This window comes from Manduca sexta, chromosome 26, assembly GCF_014839805.1.
Source record: "Manduca sexta isolate Smith_Timp_Sample1 chromosome 26, JHU_Msex_v1.0, whole genome shotgun sequence".
Lineage (NCBI taxonomy): Eukaryota > Metazoa > Arthropoda > Insecta > Lepidoptera > Sphingidae > Manduca > Manduca sexta.
Window position 1 is genome coordinate 16,156,260 of NC_051140.1, and position 21,047 is coordinate 16,177,306.

General features: G+C 33.7%; 2 protein-coding genes across 3 annotated transcripts in view; both read right to left on the minus strand.

The window, feature by feature from the left end:
- LOC115452570 (27 kDa hemolymph protein-like) overlaps window positions 1-12,554 on the minus strand; it is a 42,768-nt gene extending 30,214 nt beyond the window's left edge. For both annotated transcript variants that reach the window (XM_037443704.1, XM_037443703.1), the window contains exons 1-2: window positions 12,304-12,554; window positions 11,401-11,576 (exon numbers count right to left, since the gene is read on the minus strand). In XM_037443704.1, the coding sequence (XP_037299601.1) occupies window positions 11,401-11,576; window positions 12,304-12,343 (216 nt within the window). In that variant the 5' untranslated portion in view covers window positions 12,344-12,554. The remainder of the gene's footprint in view (window positions 1-11,400; window positions 11,577-12,303) is intronic.
- Window positions 12,555-14,776: 2,222 nt separating this feature from the next.
- On the minus strand, window positions 14,777-20,619 carry LOC115452569. The gene is made up of 7 exons (XM_037443633.1): window positions 20,395-20,619; window positions 19,830-19,891; window positions 18,387-18,457; window positions 17,477-17,631; window positions 16,688-16,800; window positions 15,692-15,850; window positions 14,777-15,242 (listed from the first exon to the last, which is right to left on the minus strand). Exons 1-7 carry the CDS (start codon window positions 20,438-20,440, stop codon window positions 15,159-15,161), a joined length of 690 nt encoding a protein of 229 aa, XP_037299530.1. The 5' UTR covers window positions 20,441-20,619; the 3' UTR covers window positions 14,777-15,158.
- Between the last annotated feature and the right edge of the window lie 428 nt (window positions 20,620-21,047).

Genomic DNA, 21,047 nt, shown 5'->3' on the forward strand with positions numbered 1-21,047 from the left:
CATTAAAGTTAAAATAATTGACCTAAAATTATTAGCTTCTTGGAGATATTGTTTTTTATTTCCTCTTAATGATCTTTTTTTATCTTAAATATGAATAGTTTTTGAGTTAATAACGAAATACCTTTTTTTCATCCTAATTTGAACTATTTAACACCTTTTTGAAGTAGTTAATTGGTCTATTTATCGATATGCAGCGATTATTATTTATTGAATTTGAGGCGAGTTTAAAGATTTTATGTGTAGGTGGTAATATGCTTTTATTAGAGTAATATTGAAAGGCCAACATTTTTATTGCTGCAGATGTTGTTTGAAAAGAATAAATATATCACATAAAAATGGTTTGTTAAGGAGCGCATTTTTTATCAATGTTTGTATTGACACCGGTCTTACGTGGACGCATTTATCGTTAAACTGAGTCGATTGTTATGCTATTGAATTTAGAGGCATTTAAAGATTATAAGTGTAGGCGTAGATTTGAATTCTTATTACAGTAGTATTTGCAAGGCTAACATTTTATTGCTGCACATGTCCAGTTTGTAAATTTTAGTTACTTTCTTTAGCCAATTATTTAGTTTTCGCTGAGTTAAAACCCAAAGTCTATAATCAACTTACAGTTATTGATTTTTTACCGATTTAATAGCTGCATATTATGATTGAATTTTGAATTATATAAATTACTTAAACAGTTTATTTAATTCGTTAAATCATTCACATAATCATAAATTATTGTTATTCGTTTCATTATTAGAAATTATTATATTTTTTCTCAATTGTTTTTATGCTTTTTTTGAACATTTTATTTACTTTTAAAGGACATGTCCGTTTTTTGTATGGGCGCTGGTTTTATGTTTCGAATAAATTCCAACCAACCTCAAACTTATTGAATAATAATGTGCCAAAAATTAGTAACTTGGAGTCATTAAATAATAATTTTAGACCCTTCATTGATAAGAAAAATAAGAAAGAAAAGTCATGGCTGAGTAATTCATACAAATAATTTCACGATTCGTCAAAAGATATAACTACCTGTTTTTTTTTACATAAGTAAGTGTTATTATTATCATTTACGGATATAAAGGGAAAAATTTAAAAAATAAGAAAATTTGAAAAAAAAAAAATATTTGCAGTAAGTAATTATTTTCAGAGATAACTAAACAAGATTTTTGATTACTTAACTTTTTTCGGGATGCCTTCCAAATGTAATAACGTTTATATTTGCAGATTTCATTTTTAAGTGTAAAATTTAAAGTAAATAATTTTTTAAATCTCACAATCAAATCTTTCAAATAAAATGATTTATTTCAATAGGCTCGTTTTGTGAACCAGTCCATGAGGCCCACGCACATATCGCTACGATATATAATTATCAAAAGTTAAAATCGAATATAGTAGATAATATATTTGCAACACCAATAAATAATGAGATACACATGTAAAATGAAATTTCGTAGAAAGTCTATGTAAATAAAACACATTTTTTTTTTTTACTTCAGTGATATGATTTAATTGTATTCATTACAAGTTTGATACGCTCAGCAGGCAGGTTGAGTAGAGTGTGCGCTCTGGATCGGTTGGCGATGAAGCTCTCATCCGCATCCTAGTGTATACATCGAGGGACAGTGGTTCTCTGTAATACAATTAAATTATATATTAATTACTAAAATCTATTATTCTAATAATATTTTAACGTAATGACTACAGTGCCAAAATAATAAAATTTATATGGGAGCAGAACGCCAGTGCGGTCGACACAAAATACGTGGGTCAAGTACGAAATAATCCAAATTAAGTAAAAAAAAAATCAGCTCTGTTTTCCATAATTGCACACATTTTATTGAGATAAAAATCCCAAATTTGCATTAAATCGGATTGTAATTCTACTTTAATTCAGTGCTACATATTATGTAGTTGTAAAAGAAACAATAATAACAGAAACCTCTGGGTTAAACTGGGTGGGACTTAAACGTCTATAAGCGGATCTTACAAACGCGCCGACATAGTTAATTACTCTAGTAAGAAATCATATTACCACTACTTAAAATCTTTAAACTCGTCTAAATTTAATAAACAATGGACGCCGCCTTCCGTCGACAATAAAGGCGTCGACATGGAACCGGGGTTAACAAAAACATAAAAAAATGTCGTCCTCTAACAAAGACCCTTTTTATGTGAAATCTTTACACTTTTAAACTGCACATGTGCAGCAATAAAAATGTTGGCTATGCAATATTACTGTAATAAAAACAAATTATCGCCTATCCATAAATTATTTATACTCGTCTATATTTTTGGCATTAAATAAAAATTATTAATAAAGGAGATAGAATTTCGGGCGTCTTCTTCTTTAAATTGGAAATTTCCTCCTTATTTCTTAAATAAGGAGGATTGAAATTGAAATTTCCTCCTTATTTCTTATTTTTTAAGTTATCGAAGAACCTCTTTATCCTCTTAATAACAATTGTATTTTTTAAGTGCCAATGAACACTAAAGATTATTTTTCTAGACGTCATGTTATCCAAATCGAATGAGCTATCACTCATATTTTTGGATCTTTCTAATACATAAATTGACACCTTTTTGAGCTTATTGACTGGACTAAAAGGCTTACCGGCCTGTCTTAATATATTCCCAACATTAAATTAGAGTTTACTATTAAAAGTTGACGGTAAAAGTTACGCTTAATGCTACTGCTGTTTCAATATCGAAAACTCTGAATTTTTAACTGAGATCAAGAAAAGATAGGTAACACCTATAAGTATAGTGAGTATACCCGTCGAAGTAGTTTATTTTTGCATTGAGTACTGTTAAGTTTTCCAATTATATTTCTTTTCAATATATTGACATTTGATTATTCGTAAAGCAACTTAAATAACATACTACATAGATTACTACAAGTATGATCAATAGCACTATGTTAATTTTTTGGCAAAAAAACACACAATGACTAATGATATTTGACCCTACGATAGATAGGATAACTTAAGGATTAATATAAAATATAATAAGTAGCATATTGAAGTCTGTTTTACACAATTAAAGGAATAAGTATTCATAAAAACTCAATAATATTATAATTATATTTAAAAGAGCTTAAAAAGGTGGTCTATGTTGGCTTTAAATATAATTAATTATGATGACCAATAATTAAAAAAGCCATAAACCGCGATTTTCTCAAAACTGCAAAATTTTAATTATTAGTTCTCTGCCCTGACGATATTTTTCCCACGCATATTAACGTCCACTAGTTAAAATTAATATTAAAATATTATATAGTATAGTATGACTGATTTACTTACTGTAATATTTAATTCCCGGAATATATAATCCATGGTGCAGTAGTCACATGACGGGTCGGCGACTAAGTAATTAAGAGTCCAGTAAACGAACATAAGTCTACGTAGTGGCAAGATATCGGTGTCCGTAAACGAAAAAATAATTGTGAGCAAAATACTACTGGTACTCAATAGTTGCGTGCGCGTCGTCAATCAGTAAAATACAACTAAAGTAAACAATAATAGTTATCTGCTGTTCCTTTCGCACATCTCCAAAACTGTCGTAATTGGTGAAATATGAGACAGGGGCGTGTCTAAATATCTCGGGACATTAGACCGGTCAAGCAAAATGTGTTTGGAAGTGTACTAGCACCAACTTGTCCGATTGTACTTCTTATATCCAATGTGGTAACTTTGCCGTGGCAGGAAAAAACAGTTTAAGTAACAATATAAATTGATTTAAATTAAGAAGGAAATAATACTTTGCCTTTAATTTCGCAGATCTATACTACGTACCTCGATCGTCAATTGCATTCATTGTAGAGGGTAGTTGTGTATTCCCGTTTTTAATAACGCAATAATTCGACGGTTCCCAAACAACTTGTAAGAACTTGAGTGTTTTAAGTGGAAAGTTGGGGTTAAAAACTAAGAATTTGCTCACATAAAGTGTTTGCAAAGTGAGTCGAGTGGGTACTTTGTTACTCTTTAAATTTCTTGTGTTATACACTTCAAAAGCCCAAGTTGTTATAATCTTTGGCTGAGAACACAAAACTTTACATTGGAGTTAAATTGTTAAATAAACAAAGAAATGAGAACTTTTAGTTTGTGTCCGTTTTTCGAAAGTCGACATTATTGTAATAAATATTTCAAAATTGTTTATGAAATTAGAAGCAAGACTATTCAAGAGTGGTACGGAATATCCAGACGATAGTTGCAAGTTCAATTCTACCTCTGAGAGCACGCATTCCTGACTACAATTAATTAATCTATATATATAAAAATGAATCCCTATTTCCCTTGGTCATGCCATCACGCGTGAACGGCTGGACCGATTTCATATATTTTTTTTTTGAAAATATTAATTTTATATATCTGTCAATTGTTTGAAATAACTGTCAGCGATTGACAGAATGCGCGCTGCAAATTCATAGTTGAGACGGGACAACGTCTGTCGGGTCAACTAGTTTATAATATTATCCTTTAATTTCAAAGTAGACATCGTGGCAAAATCTGCACTGCGAAACCTTTGCTATAGCAATTTCTAAGGTAGTAACTAAACTTAAACAGATTTTTTTTACCCTAGCCCGACGAAGTTATCAACACTGGATACCCCGGTTAATGCTAAAACGAATCTTCACAGCAGGTTTTAATCATGTATAATGTCTACCTTCGCTACCCAGTCTGATATTCTAACTAATATTAATTCGAAACTGCAACATGCTGATGAGGTTAAGATACCTATATAAATATAATATAATATAATATAATATAATATAATATAATATAATATAATATAATATAATATAATATAATATAATATAATATAATATAATATAATATAATATAATATAATATAATATAATATAATATAATATAATATAATATAATATAATATAATATAATATAATATAATATAATATAATATAATATAATATAATATGCCCCCGAAGTCCTACCTTACGCCCGAGTCGACCATCAGACCTCGTGGGGGGCGGGCAACGTGTATAAGTAAAACTGACACGGCTAACAAGGTTAAGGTGACCCATTAAATATGGAGATTGATTCAAATAGTAAACGTATAGGGCCGCTGTCCGGGGGGCGATCGCCGGAGCACGTCCGTGGCTGGTGTCGGACGTGGCAGAATGCTAGCCAGCGACTCTCGACGCACCGGCTGGTCGGGAGTCGGGGACAGGGGGGTTCGGGGTAGGTCCCTAGATGTTACAGCCGAAGACTCAACGGGTGATACTTTGCGGACTAGGGAGGCGTCTCCCGCAAGCTCTGCCGGTACATCCACATCGACCACAGTAACAACAAAAGATGCTAGACAAAAGTGGTCAAACAGCGAATTAGAAGAACTCATGTTCTGTTACTACAAAACCAAGGCTGGAGGACCTGGCTACATAAAGAGACTAGAAGCCATATTCAAAACAAGAAACCCAAATAACCCAAAATGTAGGCAATTTACAGGCAATAAGTTATCCAATCAAGTGCGCAGTGTATTATCACGAAGGTGTATCTCAACAGAGCTATTGGAACATATTAAGAGAAAAGCCGAGCAGGTACACCCATCACCGAACACACAATCTCGCGATGTACCCCGAATAACTACCGAAACAACAAACACTCAATTTACAGCTAACCACGACATACTTACAGCAACAATAACACAAGCTACTAACATCTCCCGAGATCAACCCACACCGCAACACGCTGATCTCACACCTAATAATATACCGCACACACTCACTTTTGAACAATCCCAATTAAATACACAAGACCCAAACACTACGCTTACTTGTGAATCTGAGATACGGGGAGTTTTAGCCAATGAGGATCAAGACGTAATCATTATGGAACTGTTGCAAGTACTATCAGAAGTCAGAGAAACACCCATAGAGCACAGAAAGTTTTTACCTAAACCATGTTTTAGTAAACAATTCATATCTAACTTAAACACAATAAATGCATACTTACCAAACCTTTTAGCAACACATACATCATTGCGCGAAATTAGCGATGTTATTTATGCAGCTGCAAAAACATTAATTATCACAAACCAACAATCCCCATACACACCACCGATGGTACCAAAACCAAAACAAGACCCACCGTGGAAAAAAGAATTAAACGAAAAATAGAAGATTTTAGGAAAGAATTAGGAAGATTAGTAGAGATTAAAGGAGGAGCCAATAGCAGAAGAATGATAAATGTTAAACGCACATTATACAAAAATACAAAATCACTAATGAGGTAGAATTAAATAACACTATTGAAATACTAAAACAAAAAGTAAAAGCTTTAGCAGGTAGGCTACGTAGGTATGAAGAGATTAATGAGAGGAAAACACAAAACAAACTATTCGCACAAAATCAACACAAATTTTATAGGGCACTCAATAATACACAACATAACCCCACTCAAATCCCAACCAAAGAAGCCATACAAAACTTTTGGACAAACATACTAACAAATCCTATAGCATACAATACAGAGGCGACATGGATAACCGAAATAGAAAGATCTGCTGTAAATATTGAAAGACACCAGTTTGAAGATATAGATGTAGGGAAAGTAAGAGACGCAGTTAGGAAAACGCAAAATTGGAAGACACCCGGTATAGACAAAATCCAAAACTACTACCTTAAATATTTCACGAGCGCCCATAAACACATTGCCCAGCTATTTAACAGGATGGTTAAAGGATTAGAACCCATTGACAGTTGGTTTACGACAGGTCACGTTATATTAATACCCAAAAGCGATGACACTCAGGACCCAAAGAACTGGCGTCCCATAGCATGTTTGCCATCTATGTATAAATTACTAACATCTATTATGGCTAACGAACTCTATGTACATTGTGACAAAAATGACATTCTAGCACCAGAACAAAGAGGCTGCAGGCGACGAGTACGGGGCTGCAAAGATCATCTCATGATCAACAAGGCCATACTTGAAGACGCACATAAATGCCAAAAAAATCTTAGCATGGCGTGGATTGACTATCGGAAAGCTTTTGATAGCATGTCGCACGACTGGCTACTCAGGATACTAGATCTCTACAAATGCCCACCTATTATCCGAAGTTTTCTAGAGATGGTCATGCCCACGTGGAACGTGATCATGACAGCTCGCGGAGGTAACGCGTGTGTAACCACCGACCCCATATACATTCGTCGAGGAATATTCCAAGGCGACTCTTTATCCCCACTTTTATTCTGTTTAGGCATTAACCCTCTATCTCAAATTCTAAGCAAATATGAATTTAAAGGATACCGACTCAAAGATAATACCACAATAAATCATCTACTATACATGGACGACGTAAAGATTTATGCAAATAGTAAAACTAATCTAAAAGTTTTGATAGACACCACAGAAATATTTACTAGAGACATAGGGATGGAGTTCGGACTCAATAAATGCAATGTACTACATTTGGTAGCAGGAAGGAGAAATGAGCATCATGGGGAAGGACATATTCTGTTAAATGGAGAAGAATTTAGACATTTACAAATAAATGAAAAATATAAATATTTAGGGATTAACGAGGCAGGTAAAATAGATCATGGAGAAATCAGGCAACAGATACAAAAGAATATTTCCGTAGAGTAAAACATCTAACAGCTTCATATCTCAATGCGCGAAATCTTTTAAGAGCGATTAACATCTACGCGGTACCGGTTTTATTGTATACTTTTGGAATTATTAACTATAAAACAATAGATCTTAAGAAAATAGACGTAAAAACTAGGAAATTATTAGCAATGAATAAAGCACACCAACAAAAAGCAGACGTAGAAAGATTGTACTTGCCAATAGATGAAGGAGGAAGGGGCTTAACCAGTTTAGAAACATTACACCATACACAAATAATTAAATACAATACATATTTAGATACCAACAAGGATTATATACTAAGAGCAATATTGGAACACGATAAAAATAAAGACAAATATTCTATAACAAAGGAAAATCAAATTTATCTAGAGGAGTTAGGTTTAAGACAAAATCAACAATATACAGATAAAGAAATCAAACACGCAATAGTTAAAATAAGAGTACAAAAAATAAAGTTAAAATCTTTGCATGGACAGTTTTATAAATCCGTTTTGGAAAAGGAAAATATAGATAGGGCACAATCCTTCCGGTGGCTTAAAAAACAACCCGTATCTCCAACATTAGAGTCAGCCATATTCGCAATTCAGGATCAAGCAGTTATGACTAAACAACACGAGCGGGACATATTAAAAGAGCAGTCGACGGTAAATGCCGGCTTTGTTCGGTAAAAGACGAGACCACACAACATATAGTTTCCGGGTGTGAAAAACTAGCGGGCACTTACTACACTAAACGACACAACAATATAGTACAATATATTTACTGGACCCTAGCTAAGAAACATAAATTTCCAGTGTCAAACCTGTGGTGGCAAGAACACTTGATGCAACCACAAGTTAAAGAAAATGATAGCGCCAAACTAATGTGGGAGATACCAGTCCAAACAGATAATACCATAGTACACAATAGGCCGGATATAATATACATTAACAAAACAGAGAATAAAACATACCTTATAGATATCACAGTTCCATCAGATTATAACATAGGAGCAAAAGAAATTGAAAAATTAAGTAAATACCATCCACTGAAACGCGAAATAGCCAGGTTATGGAACACATCAACAGAAATCATTCCCATAGTTGTAGGAGCCACAGGGGTAATTGCGAAATCCCTACACAAATACTGCAATAAATTGGACTCAGGAATAAACATACACATCATCCAGAAACAGGCATCCATCCACACAACAAAAATAATAAGTAAAGTTCTAGGGGATTCCGTTTTCACTTAAAGGGAAACTGGGCCACCCTTTCCCTGAGGGTCTCAGGGCGGGCGTTCAGTATTCCGAGCTTAGCTCGAGCAGAGGAAAACCTCAAAAAAAAATAATATAATATAATATAATATAATATAATATAATATAATATAATATAATATAATATAATATAATATAATATAATATAATATAATATAATATAATATAATATCAGCCCTGTATTATATACTTGCCCACTGCTGAGCATGGGCCTCCTCTACTACTGAGAGGGATTAGGCCTTAGTCCACCACGCTGGCCTAGTGCGGATTGGTAGACTTCACACACCTTCGAAATTCCTATAGAGAACTTCTCAGATGTGCAGGTTTCCTCACGATTTTTTCCTTCACCGTTAAAGCGAACGATAAATTCACAAAGAATACACACATGATTTTTTAGAAAGTCAGAGGTGTGCCCTTGGGATTTGAACCTGCGGACATTCGTCTCGACAGTCCGTTCCACAACCAACTAGGCTATCGCCGCTTAAGGTACCTAGATGATAGAAATATACGTACAAACCGCTGAATGGGATTTGGGATGAAATTTAGTACTCAGATGGACCATATTGCCCTGGATTGACTTATACAGGCACGGCAGTGACTACTACACCTGATGGTACTTGCAGAGGGGTCTAATACAATGTCGATTGACGAGAGATGATTACCCCTCGGCAGTCGACACAATTATGCCGGCCTGTTAGAACCGGGCACACATGTTATGTCGAAGTGGACAGTCAAGTTTGTTCCGGTTAACATCTTTTACGCGGAATCGGGGCCGAAATCTAATTAATTTAAAGTGATCACGTGTAGATTCATTAATCATTACACATTTTCCCCTTACGATTTGAACTTCGCACCTCGCATCGGCGACGCTGAAGGACGTACAGAACCGGTTGTCACATTTATATATTTTTTATACCATTATACACTGAGCGTTAATGTTTTAATTCATATGTACACGGAATTAAAATTTGTTTAAATGCAATTATAATAATCTTAGGTGGTTTTTGATAATAACAGCTAAAACCAGATTTAATGTCATTAAAGTACTTTGTGAAGGCTCATAAAAATTATATGTATCATAAGGTATTCAATTTGCCCAAAATTAAAAAATTTTGACTTAATATTCAGCTGGAATCAGTCAACTACACCTCGTTTTTGAGACATCTCACTTAAGAGATCAACAATTCAATTTTAAGATCAGTTAAAACCTTTAATAAAGAAAACTTTCAGTATTATTAAAAACAATGACAAATGACTGGTATTCCCAAACTACATAGAAAATACGCCAATAATAATTACTAAAGATAAAATAAATTTAGTAGGCTAAAACACATAATTAAAAATAACCAATAAAACATCCCATTTTATCATCAATTTTTTTTATCACAATGGAATAATTTATAGTAACACAGATAATTTCTGCTGACTATCTATGTTAACTGATATTGCCAGAATTTAAATCACAGCAAAGTGTTTCTTATACAAAGATATTATTTTAAAATAACCATGTGCTGTAATTTTAGTCATTATCAAACAATGAATTATTGTTAAACACATTAACATAAGTCATTTTGGAGTTAATTTCATTGCAAATATTAATGTTGTTTTATTCATAAAATTAGATGATGAGTTGCTTTAGTAATAAGCAATAAGTCTTATCATAAACAGTCCATCAAACACGGAGTAATGCATAGTTGTCATACACACGCATTGCACATTTGGATGCAGATACACAAAATGACATTTTTGAAACAGTGAAGATTGAAGTTTAAATCGTTCATTTGTTCTTTGATATTCTATTTTATATTTTGTTAATCAAAAGTTCAAATTAACATATTTTGACTTAAATGTTTTTACTTATGGAAAATATAGACCTTATAGACTAGAACTAATTTGGCATACTCGGCTCATTTTCGACTATACTGTCGGTTGGATCATTTTTGTGTATCTACATTTATCTCTGAAGGGGCATGCAGAGGATTAACCATGGCACCCACTTTTCGTCAAATGCGTTCTGTTCCATGATGTGATACGGGGCGAGCTTATCGCCGTATTGGGCTTGCTTGGTTATCATACAAATAATATGGTTTAGTAATTTTATTCGCATCAGTGTTCTTCATTTTGCAATGAAAATGTTTGCACATAACTGCTTGGATGCAGGGTATTAAAATAACATTGGATAATGATTTTCATTTTCAATAAATCCTACAAAAGGTTGTCCTATCACATCCTATTTCACGTTTGTGCCATAAATACATAATAAAATCTATATTAGAAAATTGCGGTGTCCATGGATACTTACATTCTTACTTATAAAAAATTTGTAAAAATATGCTTTGTTAAAATACAAATTTATTCGATCAGCTGTAAGTCAAAACCTGCCATCTTGCCTCTTAATAAGGTTTAAACTAGGAAAGCGGTGATGTTTTTGAAAGCTCTTTAAGTAATTCTTAATCACCTCTTAACGCTAAAACAAGTTTATAAGTAAGACTGTAAGTGTTTAATTTAATATTATTATACAATATTCCATACCTCAGCTTTTGCATATGCATCTGGTCCTCCGTTCTGATCGCACTTCTTCTTGAAAGCCTCTTTGGACTTATTCTGCACTGACCCTATGGCCTCCTGATCAAGTTTACCTTCTAGCTCAGGTGGTAAGGTGAAGTTTTTTGGGAACAATGGCTCTTCACTTTGTGCATAAGCCAGACCTTGAAAAAAAAACACATATTTTAAAAATATTCTACATGACATTTTTTATATAACTTGCCAACGCCAATTTTACTTAGACTTGGGAGGATGGATAAGAATTGTATTATAAAACATCTGTACATTTTTTAAAATGTAAACAAGAAATTCTTTTGATAGAATCAACACTGTCAGTAATAGGTCTAAAAGCAACCATAAAACACTATGAGTTCTAAAAATCATATTTTATTGTCCCTTGATATTATAATGAAGCTTCAACTAAGATAGCTTACATTGTTCAAATCATATTCAATGTATTTGTCCACTAGATTGGAAGTTAAAGAATTCAACACCACCTTGCAAAGAGGAATAATAGGCATAATTATATGAACAATTTATTTATTTAATACATACTCGTATCACTTATAATACCACTGTTACAACAAACAGGGAGTATGCTTTAGATGATTTTTATAAAGATTCCAATCTAATTTGTGACCTTTGAACATATTACAAATATACGTAATACGAAAATATAGTAGTGTTCGGCATGCTATTTTACATTATTCGTTTAATTGTGTATGTTTTTCGTAAATATCTTGTCATTTCATAAAGACACTGGGTACCCTCTAGTGACTTATCTACCAATATAATCAGTGTAAGGGTTTGGTGACCTAATATTCAAAAAAAATACTTATATATCAATATCTATCTCATTTGTCGTATTATCTAAAATAATAAGTAACTTACCAGTTACAACGGTTAACAAAAACAGACACTTCACAACCATTTTCGTTGATATTTTCAATTCAAATAAAACTGCACTAAACAAACACAAAAGAGGTGGAAGTAATATGTGTTAATTATTTGAATTATTAAACACAAATAAATTCATTTACGACACATGTGTCTTACTTTGTAGCTGAATCGGAACTATTTTATCAAAATATGCTGCGAAACCGAATGACCGAAGGAATACACCGCGCGCGCCGTTTACTAGTGCTGTGCTGAGTACGCTATAGAACATAAAAGAAACGGTGGAATGAACTTTTGTCTGGTACATGGAGAACCAAAGAGCAGAGCAGCACGAATTTATAGTATATATTATATTAGTTATTATAATTACCTAGGTACCTAATTTCATATAAAAACAATTTAGTTCCTCTTTTCCTTTACATGATAATGTGAACCGTAGACTGTTGCACTAAGAATACATGATTTATAATATCCATCAATGTAATACTTTGAACGTATAATATCTTTAAATTTAACAAATGTTATCGTGAACGAGTAAGGCAAAATTTATTATTTCAAGTCAATCATGCTTTGATAAAATATTACAAAACAGAAAATTTAAATATCATAATTCTTCAAGGGTAAAGTAAAATTTTAAAACGTCTTGAATTAAATGAGAAATATTATAGTATGTACCCCACCGGTGGTCCCTGTTTATACCGGTGGTCACTATCGATTTAAATAAAAAAACAAGTTACTAACTAAATTAATTTTTAATGTACTTAAGTATTTATGTTTCGAACCATTTGAAAATTCATTTATATATTACGCGATGATAATTGACATATTATATTAAGATATTATAAGTAATTTAGTAAATGTACTAGTTCATTCCTTAACTTGAATCTGAACTCGGATGGAACGTCTCTTTGCAATGATCGAGCAGTAGGAAAAAATCCTAACAAAATATATACCTTTTCATAAAAAGGAAAGAATTTTTCTTATACCTACTAAATTTACATGATAAATTATCAATTTGTTGTAGGTGCAATAAAACATATTACATGAATAATTTTTAAAAACTATTTTCGTTTACTCATGTGATAATTTGATTCCAATTATTATCAAAAGAGGGCACTAAATAAAGTTTTTATAAATATCAAAAACTAAATTGATATACTTTGTTTTCTGGAACTTATTATATTTAGAGCTATTATTAGAACGAAGACTTAGCTTATTTTGCGAACGATCGATCTATTAAGGGGTTTAAATTTCTATAAATACATTTACGCCTACTAGTAATTTTACATCGAGAGAATTGTAAAATGAATACTTGATTTAAGTTTAACATAATGTAGCTTTAATAATAACCAGTTTAATGTATAAACTACCAGTATCACTTACATATTTTATAAGACAACATTTTTTATGATCCTTGTCTCTGCTCTGAATAGCAGTATAATCAAAACCTTTTACAACATCGAAAAATATTCACAAAAACAATGATAAAGAAAAATATTTTTCTCGTACATAAATTTTATACAACGCCATCTCTGGTTCATGACAAAAATAAAACACGGACAGAAACATGTAACAGAAATGAATATGGCGTTGTTTTTTAATTTGTTTTCTCTTTCTTTGGCATAGCGCGGCTTGCACAATTGTTTTTTCTTATGATTAAATCAAACTAAAAAAAACGTATAAAATGTATTTAAAAAAGGAATAGGTTTCACAGATTGTCTTTTCTATAAAGTGTACCTATACTTAGCGAAAATACATTTGCACTAAAAAGAGTGTTTCAGACCCCCGTAACAGAAAAAGCTTGTGATCGTGTTAAGAATTAAAGAATGAAGTCGATGCTTTCAACTAGGGACAATTAACGCATGGGTTTGAGAGCCGCCGGTTGTCTGGCAAGTGCTCATTGCCCAATGATTTATTATTTCTAAATATATAAAACTTTGATTGTAATTGTTATGGTTATTCGAAAAGCCAAGTTATTACCCTTATTTGTGTAAAATAAAGGGGAAAATAATAATAAAAAAAATCATTATTAGAAGAAAATACATAACATACATACATAACATCACGCATTTATCCCCGAAGGGGTATGGCAGAGGCGCAACTAGGGCACCCACTTTTCGCCAAGTATGTTCCGCCCCATGATGTGATAGGGGGCGAGCCTATCGCCATATCGGGCACTAATTCCAGACTCCGGGCTGATACTGAGCAGAAAAACCCAAATATCACTTTGCCCGACCCGGGATTCGAACCCAGGACCTCAGAGCGCTATTGTACCGGACATGCAATACAACTACGCCACCGAGGCAGGTAGAAGAAAATAATACTTATTTAATGTCGATGGTATGTAATATACTTACTAACATTAAATATAATTATAGGGGCCATGTTGAGCATCCATTCCTGATATGGCCCGCCAGCTTTGTTATCGGAAAAATCTTTTTTTGGGTTGTAATGTAAAACACATGACGATTTTTTATTGATGCTTTTATTATTAAACATGTTGTAATTTAATCAAACATTTTGTTTATTATCCTTTACCAAACGGTTTTATGGCTTTTTTTAATTATTGAGGCATCAGGGGTGCCATTACCTTATTTACATTATTTTAATATGAGGTGCTAATACTTAAGTACAAAAATATTATTTTATAATTATAGCAAATAACGAGACTACCAACTAACAATCGGCACCTACAATACCGATATTTGCATAATTTAATCTTCCAGAATGTCAGTCAGTAATACAGTATATAACTGTTAAATTTTTTATTTATAATATAAGTAATACAGTTCTTTTATGACTTTCCTTACAGCCTTGCTGGTAGAATCACCATTTTTCCCCTAGCTACATTACGATTTTGCTATTAATGCAAAAGAGGTTATGAATAAAAATAAGTGGGAAAATAACGATAGATGTGGTGAAGGACTGGACCCCTGAAAGAAAAGTAAAGATTAATAAGAATAATTCAATAATGTAACACATTATAAAATATTGTTTATATATTTTATTACGGTAAGATGTTAGGGCTCATACACATAAACACGATACGACGTCGTTGCATCTACGACGAGCAACGTTAAAATTGACGGCAAGACATCGCAACGCACCACGATGCACGGCGTCAAACACTTCGGGGGGCCCTTCGAAACTTTATCGCAATATGTCGCATCTTTAGAATTACAATGACGCAAGTGTCTCGTTAATTACACGAAAGCTGATGTTGCATTCGATAGTTTGTCCATTTTCAAATGTTGTTAATTATAAATATAACGATTTTTTGCACTTACATCATTGTAATTCTAAAAGTATCTATATTGTGAACAAAAACTAGCTGTAGTGAAATAAAAAAAAACTTTCTCATATTAAATTATCAAGAATTTACCTTAGCAGTAGGAGTTGTCGTGTTACATTGCTTCAAAGCTATATCATACAATGAATTGATGAGATTTGACACTTCTTTATTGTAATCTGATTTGCAATGTTCCTTAACAACATTAATTGTGCAGTTCCTGTTGCTTTTTATTTTGTCGCATGAGTATTGCTGTAATTAAAAGTGCATTATATTGTTGCCATCCCATTTACTTATGGTCTAAAGTTAATATTAATATGCTATATGAATTACGTAAGGTATGTACGTAATACTAGGTAATACACGCATTTTTCCCTCCCTATACCGGCGGGCAAATAGCGACCTATCTAGTGCACTCTTACTTAGCTGAGTTTATATGCTATTGTCTGATTAGATATGGATGGAGCACATCGTCTCATGGGGCAATAATTTTAACCGGTGCAACTAAAGATTGGCCCAACCAAAACCCGCGGTGGCCTTCTTCGGCGCATACGGGACGGCCCTAGGGTGTCCTTATTCATAGACGTTTTTTTATTTAAGAACGGAGCAGCGCTGTGATAACAAATCTGTTTCTCAGTTCTGACGGCATGGTAGCCTTCGCATGAGTCGTTGTGATTGGCTAATATTGAGACTTGATTCTAGTTGGCAGTCAGATAAACAAAGTTGAACAAACAGCAAGCCGTCAGATAACCAAAGCTGAGAAACAGACTTGTTATCACAGCACTGCTCCGTCGTTAGATAAATAACGTCTATGAATAAGGGGGTGAATTTTTAAATTGAAGAATCTATGATGCACAAACCCCCGTATCAACTGAATGAGCTCTACCTATACATTTTATCGTCGACTTGCACTTAAGCTGTATGGAAGTCATCGGACTTAGCGTTTCTAACAGGCCGGCATAATTGTGTCGACTCGCGAGGGGTATTCATCTCTTGTCAGTCGACATTCTATTGGAACCCAATCCGCTAATACCATCAGAAGCCACTGCGTCTGATAAAAAAAGTAATAATTACAAAATATATACTTACTGAAATATTCACATTAGCCCTTCGAAGCCAGGTTTCAGTATTATTTCTTTCAGTCAAATTTTGTTGCCTACACTCCTGTATTTGAGGCATTATGGCGACCAAACATTGTGTCTCTTAAAAATTAAACAAATATAGTTGATAAAAAATTATGAGACATAACATCGTCAATTAGTTAATTAGTGCAATTTCTTTATACTTTATGATACTTATATCTAGTTTTTATTAATTCTAGATTGTGCTCCTGGCTTTACCCTCATGAAAGTACTTTTCGGAGATAAAATTATCCAATTATTACCTAACTAATCAATGATAAGTTATTATAATTATTGTCCCCCATTCCGCAGCACGTTTTAATGCTATACACATCATCATCATCATCAGCCCGTTGCAGTCTACTGTTGGACACAGGCCTCTCCCAAGGTACGCCACAGAGTCCGGCTTGCTGCTTTATGCATCCAGTCGTTGCCGGTCCTCTTGTGTAAGTCGTCCCGCCATCTGACCGGAGAGCGTCCCACGCTACGTTTGCCAAGATGCGGTCTCTACTCCAAAACACGCTTACTCCAGCAGTTATCAGTTTTGCGACATATGTGGCCAGCCCATTGCCACTTCAACCTACAAACTTTTAGAGCTATATCGGTAACCTTGGTTGTCTGGATGATCACTTCGTTCCGAATTTTGTCCTTCAGAGAGACTCCGTAGCTCTTTCCATAGCACGTTGGGCGACTTTAAGTTTACTACACACCTAATCTTAAATTATTAAATCTCAGTTAGTATGTTTTAAATAATTACCAATTAATTTATCGAAATCCCGTAGTGCTTTGACCATATTAAGGAAAGTTTTTTCGGCTTCAGTCAATTCTGTATTCGTATTGTTGAAACATTTCTTAGCATCTTTGTAGAACGAAGTGTAGGAATTATTAAAATCGGAGAAACTCTTACAACTCCTGTAAAGAGATTATTTTTTGTATATATTAATAACGTTGACTTTGGTATCAAAATATTAAACAATGAATTATTCACCAGTGTGGCACTGGTTACGGGAAAAGAGAATGCTGTGAACAAACATCTACCATAATGTGATGTAAAAGATTTACGTCGATTACACAGAACATAATATTATGTTTCGTCGCTCAGCGTTCCTAATGGTAAGTGGAGTAGGGTTCAGATAACGTATCGACTGGTGAGTTGACTATCCCTCGCTAGTTGATACAATTATGCCGGCCAGTTTCAAACCGGATACACAGCCTGATTTCGGACCGCTAAACGTTTACGTGGGCCAATACAGCGGATTTGACACTTAGGGCGTAGCTACCATAGGGCTAGGCAATGTCATACACAAAGGCCCCCGAGGATAGAGCACCCCCCCGGACCCCGACTGGTACCCAAACTTTAAACTGCAGGTAAGTTTGACCTTTTTAAGTCACCACCCTGTAAAAACCCTACAAGGCATCTTTCTTGTTATGACGTTTTTTGGTCCCATCAGGTCGTTGCATTAGTTAAGGCTACTGGTCGTGTTACCAACTTGGCCAGCAAGTCCTCGGCAAGCTTAGAGACACAAGGTTACAAGACGTATTATAAAGTCATAGGTGCGGATTTTCGAAGTCAGTAGAGTCTTAAATGAGTCAGGGCGATCTTGCTGGTCAGTTCGTTCTTTATTAATTAATGACTATTAAATTAATAAATAAATATTAATACTCACAAGCTTGAGTTGTTTAGAAGTACTGTATTAAACATATCTTCATAACATTTTGATACTTTTGAAGCTTGCTCCTGTAATTAAATAAGTTCGTTAAGTATATTTTTATGGTAAACTATTACATATTATAGTCAGGGCTTTTCTTCTGTGGGACACGCTGTACTTCCAATGGAAATTTCGAAAATATCGAAAAAATGCCGGTGTAAAGCACAGGAAGGGAGGAGGGTACAAACATTATTGAATAACAACTTTCGACAATTAGCGTGCCGCCAAAAAATTAAAATTACAAAAAAGGCCTGCGTATAGTTAAAAGTATTGCAAGATTATGTTAAAATATGGTAATATTATTGTAGTACATATTATGTTTATTTGAAATTCTATACGACGTTTTCCTGAACAGTAGGTATACACTAACCACAATTATTGCTGTTTTTATTTCCTTTACGTCCCTGTCTATTGATGTATGTAGTACAGCGATTCCTAAACTTTTAAGCTAATAGAATAGATCCTCTTTACTCTATGGAACCCCACATCAAATAATATTAATGATAAATGGAAATTAAAACAAAAAACAAAACAATTTAATGCAAATATTTTCTAAGTGGTGCAGTTTCATTCTTTAAATTTACTTTCTATGTGGGGTATAATTTATTAATTTGCGTTATCCTGGTGAATTTTTAGCGCCTTTCTACTTTAAGAATTGCTGATGCAATTTAGTAAAACACACACGTAATAAAATTTATTTAGCATACACTAGTAAATATTACCAACAAAATCCATCTGAAATGATCAACCATTATAAAAGTAATGTTACATGTAATATTCCCTGATCATTTTTGATACTAGGCAGTTACGAGTAATATAAAATAAACTGTAGAGCGTAAACAACGGTGACGATAAACTTAACGAGGAAACCGACATACCGCAGGATTTCCCATAAGAATTACGGGAGTATGTAAAGTCTAGCAACTTCGTCTAAATCAAATTTAAAGGTCCATAAACCCACTCAGTTGTAGAGTCGGTGCCCAAACCTGGGACTGTGTTAATATAGGACTGATATTTTATATTAAATTTAAGCTACTCACCAAAATGTACGTATGGGAGTTTAAAAACACTTTATATTAAATAAGTTATTAGTTACTACAAGTTACTAAATGTCATCGACGTGACGTAGACAATAATATCGTCAATGCTTAATGCATATTGTGTTATAGTGCTATTATAAATAGTATTTTTCCGATAAAAAAAAGGCAATCGATTCGTTGCCCTGTTCATAGGCAATAAAAGGGAGGACTAAAAACACAATATTTTCAGGAGATACCTATATCCATAAACGCCCAGTCGCCCACCATGAAGGATGGGCGTTAGTCATAAGGGACTTTGTCCGCGAAATCAAAAAGAAATATTTATTACTTATGTATGTTAAAGTCTTAAGGCAATACTCACCGTCATTGCAGGACTTTCCAAACACAACAACGCTTTGTCATTTTGGGCTGTTACTGATGTGGCTGGAAACAAAAAAATATATGTTAAAAGGCAGCTCTGGCACTTCTTAGATTGGTTTAGCAATTCGCCCATCTGATAAAGGGTCAAATTTGACTAGTAGTGTATTTCAATCTTCCCCTATTGAGTTAAAAGCGAATAGGAGTGACATATAATCAACCGGATGAACTCAGATGAACTACAAGGGCCTGAGTTTAAGCCTTGTAGTTTCATAGTAATAATATTTGTACACTGCATATCCCAGTAATGTTGATTGGTAACGCCCTTAAAGTGTTTGAAATCACTAAGATGTCAGAAGTGGGACATAACGTATCGCTATTGTACCTTTGACTATAATGTTAAAGATTGTTTTAAAGTGGAAACAATCCCTTTGGATATCCTAGCACTTAAACATCCTTCATTCATAGTTTTATTTAAAGTTAATTAAAGTTCGATATAGAAATGTAAATAAAGTTAAGTTTAGTTAGTCTACATGACGGATGTATAAATAACATACTTTAGAACTTACCAAATAATGCCAAACTTAGAATAACAAAGAACTTGATGCCACACATTTTCACAAAATTTTACTCATCAGAGCAACAGTTCAAACAGAAATGAGTAACACACAGCACTGAATACATATATTGTTACTAATTTAATTAAATATTTCCTTAAATGGGAACTATGCAATTTTATGTTTTTTTCCTTATGAGTTTAAAGAAGGGATACATTGCTCTCTCTCTGATTGTACAATGGTGGGAGTTGTGGGACACTACTGGGAACGTAGGAAGAAGAGTTGGGAGGGAATTTGGGTAGGGGAGGTTCGGTAAGGACAGGAGCCTTCTATAGGATGGGCGAAAGAGAGAAGGAAGCTAAAATATTCACGAGTCCATATGGGCCTCAATGTGAATAAACAACCAAGAGGTATACACACTGGACTGTGTACTGCGAAGGAACCATCTTAAAACACATCGAATTGTCGCCATTTACGAAATAAAATTAATTATTGGCTGACGTAAAACCATTCCCAAACATTAATTCATAAGTGTGTGGAAGGAGGAAAAACCTGCTCAAAATTTTGCATTTATAATGTTAATTGCATACTGAGCACAATACGCCAGCATTCCAGTGGTTTTAATAATATATATTACGGTAAAACAGACGTAAACAGTGCGCAAT